The sequence below is a fragment of the Myotis davidii genome, unplaced genomic scaffold (assembly GCF_000327345.1).
Source record: "Myotis davidii unplaced genomic scaffold, ASM32734v1 scaffold96, whole genome shotgun sequence".
Classification (NCBI taxonomy): Eukaryota; Metazoa; Chordata; class Mammalia; order Chiroptera; family Vespertilionidae; genus Myotis; species Myotis davidii.
In genome coordinates, this window is record NW_006289416.1 from 3,011,000 (window position 1) to 3,020,049 (window position 9,050).

The 9,050-nt window shown below is 35.8% G+C and overlaps 1 protein-coding gene and 1 long non-coding RNA gene across 5 annotated transcripts in view; one reads left to right on the forward strand and one right to left on the reverse strand.

Moving 5' to 3' along the window:
• LOC107182807 overlaps positions 1–3,606 on the reverse strand; it is a 7,910-nt gene extending 4,304 nt beyond the window's left edge. The window contains exon 1 of the long non-coding RNA XR_001513540.1: positions 3,596–3,606. This is a non-coding gene — a long non-coding RNA (uncharacterized LOC107182807). The remainder of the gene's footprint in view (positions 1–3,595) is intronic.
• Positions 1–9,050, forward strand: part of LPIN2 (lipin 2) — a 90,205-nt gene that overhangs the window by 59,800 nt on the left and 21,355 nt on the right. For all 4 annotated transcript variants that reach the window (XM_015562700.1, XM_006761862.2, XM_015562701.1 and 1 more), the window contains 3 exons: positions 4,749–4,856; positions 5,344–5,467; positions 6,805–7,147. In XM_015562700.1, the coding sequence (XP_015418186.1) occupies positions 4,749–4,856; positions 5,344–5,467; positions 6,805–7,147 (575 nt within the window). The remainder of the gene's footprint in view (positions 1–4,748; positions 4,857–5,343; positions 5,468–6,804; positions 7,148–9,050) is intronic.

Here is a 9,050-nt window from a genome sequence, read left to right on the forward strand (position 1 = left end):
TCTTTCATGCCAACATTTTACTGATGACTTTTCGGTTTTCCATTTGTCTTTCATTCAGTTGATGTGGCACCCATTTTCCTTCCTTTAAAATCTTTCCCTTTGCTTGTAAACGATCGGAAATTGTTTGCTGAGCAACATTTACAAACAACGTTTAATCTTTCTGCAAGTTGTTTTTGAGTTTGACACGCATCTTCATCCAATAATGCTTGTAATTGTTGGTCTTCAAACTTTTTCGGCTGACCTGGATGTTCTTTGTCTTTCACATATAAATCATTTCTTTTAAAGCGTTTAAACCAGCGTTCACAAGTATCTTGAGATGGAGCATGTTCACCATAAGCTTCCTGAAGTATACACTAACTTTTTCTTCAAAATAAAGTAATTAATTAAAACTTCCTGCAAATCCTTATTCGCTGTGCTTGAGACCCTGTGTTTGTGGGTTTACAGCTGGTCCCTGGGTGTTGTGGTTGTAGGGTCCTGGGAAGTGTCATCTGAGTTCTTTCTGGTTGAAGATAAGGCTAGGCTTCTGATCACAGCCACTCTCCCCTTCAAGATGGCATAGTCTCTGCCGAAATTTGACACTTTTAAGTGTAAAAATATCTATAATGTTAGCATGTTCAGCAAATTTGACATACGAAGTTTTGAAGCTTGCTGTCAATACAAAATAGCATACATATCAAATCGCATATATATCAACATACCAGTATGTGTAACTCCCATCTATTGAAAAAATCTGCATTATTAACTGGTACACCTGGTAAGTAGCTTATTGGAGGGAAGAGACTTTTCAGATTGGACAGTGCTATATCACAATCTTGAGTGCAATTATATAAAACATGCCACTGATGGAAATACATAATATACCCAGCAATAACAACAATGGAGGCTTAAGAACACACCATCAAAAAGGAAACACTTTTTAATCCACCAAAATGAGACTTACTTGCAATTATATCTGGAAGTTGAGTGCAGAGCCTAAGATTTTTTAAATTAAATTTATTGGGGTTTTAGTTAGTAACATTATATAATTTTCTGGTATACAGAATTGTAATTCAGTGAATGTGTATTTTATTGCATGCTCACCACCCAAAGTTCAGTTTCCCTTTATTACCATATTCTTGACCCCCTTTCCTCACATCATCCTTCCCAAGCCCTATTTCCCTCTGGAACTCACCATTTTGTTGTCTGTGTCTATGAGTTTGATTTTGTTAGTACATGTATTACTTTTTGTTTTATATTCCATATATGAGTGAAATTATAGTTTTTGTTCTTTTCATCTGACTTAATCAACTTGGCATAATATTCTCAAGCTCATCCATGTTGTTGCAAATGACAATATTTCATCTTTTTATGGCTGAATAGTATTCTGTGTGTATACACACACGCACATACCATGTATATATGGACACTTTGTTTGCATGTCTTGGCTGTTATAATAATGCTGCAATCACACGGCCACGATGGCTCAAGGGTTAAGCGTCTACCTATGAACCAGAAGGTCACGGTTCGATTCCCAGTTGGGGCACATGTGCGGGTTGCAGGCTCCATCCCCAATATGGGGCATGCAGGAAGCAGCCAGTCAGTGATTATCTCTTATCATTGATGTTTCTATCTCTCTCTCCCTCTCCTTTCCTCTCTAAAATCAATTCAAAAAATTATGTATAATGCTGCAGTGAACATACAGATAAATGAAAAGATGTTCAACATCACTAGTTATTAGGGAAATAGAAAATCAAAACCACAATGAGGATACCACCTTATACCTGTTAGAATGACTGTTATCAAGTAGATAAGAAATGAGTTTTGGAGAGGATGTGGAGGAAAGGGAACTCTTGTACACCGTGGGAATGTAAATAAGTGCAGCCGCTATGGAAAACAGTATGGAAGTTCCTCAAAAAACTAGGTGTAGAACTAACATATCATCCAGCAATTCCTGTTCTGGGTACTTACCCCCCAAATATGAAAACACATATTTGTAAAGATATATGCACCCCTATGTTCATTGCAACCTAAGACTTTTCCCAGACAGCATCTATTGCCTTGAGGCTTCATACTTCATCTCCTGATCAGTAACTGGCTTCTAGAGTACCCTCTATCATCTGTGGTGACATGAATCTTATGTCTTGTTCCTTGCCCTTTCTCCTCTTCATTTCTGATTCAGACAAAGAAACATTGCAGCGTCTTTTCAGTTCCATTATAAGGTATCTTTTACTAATATGGGAAATGTAGAATATCCAAATGGAAACTTAGATCATTGGTCACTGAAATTTATTGACCAACACTATGCAAAGGTTGAGGATAAACATATTGTTAACAGAGTTAGTGTTCTTTGGTCATGGTAGTTAGCAACCCCATTTATCTCTTACATACTACCAGTTAAATAGACTTAAAACTTGCTTAGTTCCTCTAATTTACCTTGCATAAGTAATTTAGATTTTATTTTAACTTTCTATTGATTTTCTCTCAACTTTCAAAAATTGAGGTATAATTTATATCTAGTAATAAAAGCGTATTATGCTAATTAGACTGGACAGCTGAACGACCTTCTCGATGACCTTCCGGATGAAGCCGGGGCTGCAAGGGCCGAGCCACTTGCACGAATTTTATGCATCAGGCCTCTAGGTTAATAATATACATAGATCTTAAGAATTCAGTGGATTTTGACAGTTGTATACATCTTGTAACCTCTGTTGGCTTTTGAGTGGGAAAGGTTTATAAAATGATGTTGAATTTGAAGACATGATGTTGAGGTGCATCTGTGAAGGCTGAAGTGCTCTATACACACTTATTATGTACTTCAACAACTGAAACTCTCAACCTACCAACCCTGATTCAACATTAAACTATTTACCCTACTGCAAATCATCTGATGTTAGGCATTAATGCTTATAATTGTCCTTTGTTTCATCATAGATAAAGTTAGTCTTTATACTATTTTCTTCACATTTCTAATATGTATACTCCCTATATCCTTATGCCATGTACTTAGTTTAAGTTACTATGTCATGGTTTGCCCACCTGGTTGCCTGTTCTGAGGCATGTGTGCCATTTTAAAAGTGCTTTAGCAGGTTTTTAGAAGTCCTAAATTAGTTAAAGAATTGTAGGACTGAAAGGAACCTCAGCATTAGCAACCTTTTTCATCACTCTAATGGGTCTAAACTAATGGGCTCTATTTTTGTCAGGATATGCCCAGAGAAAATAATTTCATGTCTTCCTAGGGTTGTAAATTCTTAATGATGCCTGATCTGTCTTTCAATATTTTACTAAATCCAGTTTGCTTTGCTGAACTCATCTTGAATGATCTTTTATCCTTCAGTGAAATATGTTCCAAAAATATTTTTTATTTAAAAAAATGTCTATGGCTTTTACATTGTTCTTTTCAAACCATTTTCACCTAGATAAATAGTGATGAGTCAAGATGTGCTATCCTTTTAAATTTGGCAAATAAGGACATAAACATCTGATTTTTCTCTTTGAGCATTTTATTTTTTCTTAAGAAACGAGGTATTTACCTAGATGTTGGTCTTTTTCTTTTCTTTTTTTTTAAACATTTTTATAGATTTCAGGGAGGAAGGGAGAGGGAGAGAGAGATGGAAACATCAATGGTGAGAGAGAATCAATGATTGGCTGCCTCCTGCAAGTCCCCTACTGGGGATCAAGCCTGCAACCCAGGCATGTGCCCTTGACCGGAATCAAATCTGGGACTCTTCAGCCCACAGGCCAATGCTCTATCCACTGAGCTGAACCAGCTAGGGCTGGCCTTTTTCAAGTATATGTTTTTCTCCCTTTGAATGAGGTTGTATGCCAGAGTTGAATACTTATGAGCAAAAGAAGATTAGAGTAGGAAAACCTTGAATTAGAAAGAGCTGCTATGTGGAAAAACTGTTACATGTCAAAGTTAGCAGTTAAGGAGAGCATGTTAAATTAAGATATAAAGGAAGAAACGTAATATTAAAAACTAATAAAACTGGTTTATACATCTATTTTTAGTCTAGCAAATTAAGTGATAGATATTCTCATTTTACCTTTAAGTTCTGGTAGAACATTGAATTTTCTAGATAAGATGCTCTAAAACTGCTTCACACTTTTCAGAGGGTGTTTTTTTTTTTTTGGTGGTTTTTTTTTTTTTTTGTACTTTTATTTATACTTTTTAGAGCTTTCAACATGACACAACACATAAATCTCACATTGACTCTGTGAAATAGGACAAGTGATAAATTTCCAACTAAAGATGAAAAATTCGGGCCCACATGCTTCTGAGGGATATTTTAAGGTTATGTGGCAGGTTAGTTATATTATCTCTGCAACTTCAAGAAACGCAAGGGTAAATTAAATTAAACATTAATGCATTAGTTCAACCGCCTATGGTTTTAATGTCTGTATATGACTTTTAAAAATACTCATTTTTTTCCTTTCTTTATTAAGGTATTACATATGTGTCCTTATTCCCCGCCCCCCCATTACCCTTTCCCTGCTCCCCCCCCCCCTCAGTTATTACTAAGGGAGGTAAAAATGAATTTTTAATCATATCATCTTTTCTTTCCTCCTCTGTTTATCCCATATTTAAATAGTGGTTGTAGTACAGTATGTTGGGTGACATCGGTGAATCCCCCTTCTCCTTCATATTTTCCTTTTAAGAGGCCTTTTTCATCATTTAAACTTTAGGTGATGTATCAGTAGATTTGGGGGATATTTTTAAGCTGACATAGTATCTTTGTTCCTGCCTTTTTTCCCCCGCCCCCCTTTCACAGAGGATCTTCAAATGCTTCCTTAAAGGAAGAAGAATATAAGGAGCCTCTGCTCTTCCATTCTGGAGATCACTACCCCTTATCCGATGGAGATTGGTCCCCTTTGGACACGTAAGTATTTTCAAAATTTCTGTTTCTTAAAGGAAAAATATATTAAATTGCCTTTTCTGTTTTTGGACAGTAATGATGTTTCCTATTTCTCTCAGACAGTAGAGGCACTAAATGTGTACTTTTAACATGAATATGGACCTTTTCTCTCAATAATTATTTTGTTCTTAAACTTGATTAAATTTACTGTCCATCTTTCCATGCACTTTCTCTCCTGCAAAATTACCTTTCTTATAGATTTCTTGTGAGAATCAGATGGGATGATGCATAGAAAATGTTTACAGCAAGTCCACCGTAAATACTAGTGTGCACTGTTTTTATTATTAATAAAAAACTCAAGAGGAAGAAATGACATTTTAAAAATAGATTCTTTATATCAGCAGGATACAGTTAATATATTCAAACTTACATTTCTTTTAATCTGTCAAACTCAGCAACACTGAAGTTCCTGACTTTAAATTCATTACATTTCTTTGTAATGTGTTTGCAGCCCGTATTCCCCGGCAGCATGTCCGAAGAGTGATTCAGAGCTGGAGGTGAAACCCGTCGAGAGCCTACTCAGATCCGAGTCCCACATGGAATGGACGTGGGGCGGGTTCCCAGAGTCCACCAAGGTACTAGGATTTACTTACCTACAGAGTAGTGTGTTTGTTGTCCATGAGTGAAGGGGTGATAGCTGACTGAGTCATATGAACATAAATGATGGTAGTGCCCTCATGGAGTCACATAAGTAAATTCAAAGTTAACATTTTTCATGTTTGCACTGTGCACAACAAAGGAAATCTAGCTTTATTCTTTGTGCTTCTATTTAGTAAATAATGTTGATTGTTAATTAACATTATAGTAAGGAAAATTTAAAATGTACCTAATGGAATTTTCACACTGAAATTTTAAATAGGAAAATTATTGTGAAAGCTTTTTTGCCAACTCATAATGAAAGAATTGGAAAGATACATTTTTTATTTATTCATTTTTTGAGAGAGACTGCTTTTATTTTATGTATGTGAATTACCTCAACTTTAAGGTTTTCTTTCTGATTTTTAAAAATTTACTTTAGAGTTGGCAAATAATATTATATTGGTTTCAGGTGTACAACATAGTGTTTCAGCATTTATATACCTTACAAAATGACCACCATAATAACTTAGTAACCATCTGTCACCATACCTAGTTATTATGACATTACTGACTCTTATTCCCTATGCTATACATTACACTCCTGTGACTTTTTTATAACTGGAAGTTTATACTTTTTAATTCCCTTACCCTTTTCTGCCCAACCCCACAACCTCCTCCCTTTTGGAAACCATCCTTTTATTTTTTTGTACTATGAGTTTGTTTCTGTTTCATTTTGTTTCTTCTCTTTTTTTATGTTCCACATATAAGTGAAATCATATGGTGTTTGTCTTTCTCTGTCTCTTGAAAGAGGAAATATTTAGACCTCTAGTTTTTTAAAGATATACATTTGCTTATATGTGTGATTGCATTTAAGACTTCACTACCCACTTTTACTTTTTTAAAAATTGGTTTGTAACATGTAAGTTTCAGGTGTACAACATTATAACTCAACATCTTACATTGTTTTAACAGAGCCTGAAGGTAATGCAAGCAGGGCTAAATTTTTCTGTAGCATTCAAGTTTTCTCCCTGAAAATGAATATTCTCCCTCTTAGTATCTAAAAATTGTCATCTATTTCCTCAGTCTTCTCCAATATTGAACTCTTCATAGTAGAACCAGTTATAAATATAACTTTTATAAATATGATATTGAACAAAATGTGGTTATTAGTTTTCCCACTTTTCAATTATGAAATATTTCACACATAGAAAATAACGTATTTACTGAATATGTTGTTTAAATAAAATAAGCACATTTATTTGCATCCAGCTCAAGAAATAGGCTATAACGCTTTTGAAAGTAGTTTAATTTTTAAACATTTCAACTTTTTTAGGTCAGCAAAAGAGAGAGATCTGACCATCATCCCAGGACAGCTACGATTACTCCATCAGAAAATACCCATTTTCGGGTAATTCCCAGTGAGGACCACCTTATAAATGAAGTTGAGAAGGATGCGTCCATGGGAGAAACGGTCTGTACCATAGTGAAACCCAAACCCAGAGCCCCATGTAAGCGGATGAGCGATGCAACTTGCGCTGCAGAACTTCTTGAGCCTCTTCTTGAGCCTCAGATTTCATCTATGTTAGATGCAGACCACCTTCCTAACCCGTCGTTAGTGGAGGCTCCCTTAGAATCAAAACCAGCAGCTAAAGTAGACTCACCATCAAAGAAGAAAGGTAATTATTTGTTTAATTTGGCATCAGGTACTCTCAATTTAGATGGTAAATTATTTCAGTGTTTCAAATAATGTGTGATGACTACCATTATATTTGTACAGCTTGATCAGAACCTGTTACAAGACTATTGGAATCACTTGTTTCATATGGTGTCCCCATCGCCCTACAGGATCCACTGGAGTGGATCTCTGACTTCTTCCATGCTCTCCCACAGCTGTTGCTACTCAATAGGCCTTTGAGAAGCACTTATTGAAAAAATATATATATTTAAATAAGTTAATGAGTAAAATAAACCACTTTATTGACAAGGTGTGTCAATAAAGTAAAGTGGAATCCTAAAAAATTATGTTTAAACAACAACAAATTAGACTAGAGAAAAATATTTTCACTTAAAACTTCTGGTTAGTTGAGGCCAAATTAAGTACTTTTTTTTTTCAATAATATGAGATATATAGATAATTGTACACTAATAATTAGCATATGTTCTCTTTCACTGACTATTTTCCTCTAAAACAGAATCTAGGGTCCAACTCTTGGCTCAACATCTCTATCCTACTTTTGGAATATAAGTTTAATAAATCATAACATTCTTTCTGTTTAAAAACAAAAGTTATTCATTGATATTTGTTACAGTATGAGCCAAAACACACTCACTATCTGAACACTAACCTTGGATCCTATTTTTAGGGAAGTAAAACCTTACCTAAAAATACACATTGTCACATATAGCCAAATATCTACTTCCATTTTTTAAAATTCTAACACCAAAGGATAGATAATTAATTTAGTAAATATTCACTACATGTATAGCTCTTCAGGGCCACTCAGAAATAACTTATCCTATCTAATAATAGACAAACATGGTAATTGACCATACCTTCTCTACGCCTCCCATTGGCTAATCAGCACGATATGCAAATTAACCTAACCAAGATGGCAGCCGACAGCCACACAGTTGAAGTGAGCAGGAGGCTTGCTTGCTCCAGTGATGGAGGAAGCCAAGGTTCCCCACCTGCCGCGGCCTGGCTCTGAGCTTTGAAAGCAATGAAATTTCAATTATAGAAGCGAAACAAACCCCAGATACCTACTTTCAGCAGGCCGTGGCCTCAGAGCTGGAGCGAGCAGGAGCCGGCTCTCAGCAACAAAGTTTCAATTATAGAAGGTAAATAAATCCCAGAATATAAAAAAAGAAAAAGAAAAAAAGGAGAGGCTGGGAGCTTCAGTCGCTGGCCAGCCTAAAAACGGCCCTCAGCCCCTCACCCAGACTGGCCAGGCACCCTAGTGGGGACCCCCACCCTGAAGCGGGTGTGACCAGCTGCAAACAGCCATCAGCCCCTCACCCATACTGATTCCCCCTATTCCTAGCACATAGTGTAGAAGCTGACTACAGTTAGGGGCACCAAGTGATTCCACCATTCATTTGACCCCATTTCTTCCTCTCCCCCCACCTTTTATTGTGAAAAGTTTTGTGCATATTTGCACACTTTCACTCTTGCTCTATCTCTGTCTCTCTGTCTCTCCTCTCACAAAGTTTTTTATTGGTTTAAACCATTTGGAAACAAGATGCAGATATGTCATTTCACCTTTAAATACTCCAAGATACACTTTGCATGGTTTTTTTAGTTGAATTTATTAGTGACATTGGTTGATGAAATTATATAGGTTTCAGGTGTACAAGTCTATAATGTATTAACTGTATATTGTATTGTGTGTTCACAACCCCAAGAAGATACACTTTTTAAGAATAAGAACCTTATCTAACTAACACAAACAATTGTCATGTTCAGGAATCCATATTCATATTTTCCTAAACATATCAAGAATAGCTTTTTACCATTCTTTTCCAAACCAAGATCTCATCAAAGTTCATATGTTGCATTTTTAAACTTAGAATAGCCTCCCT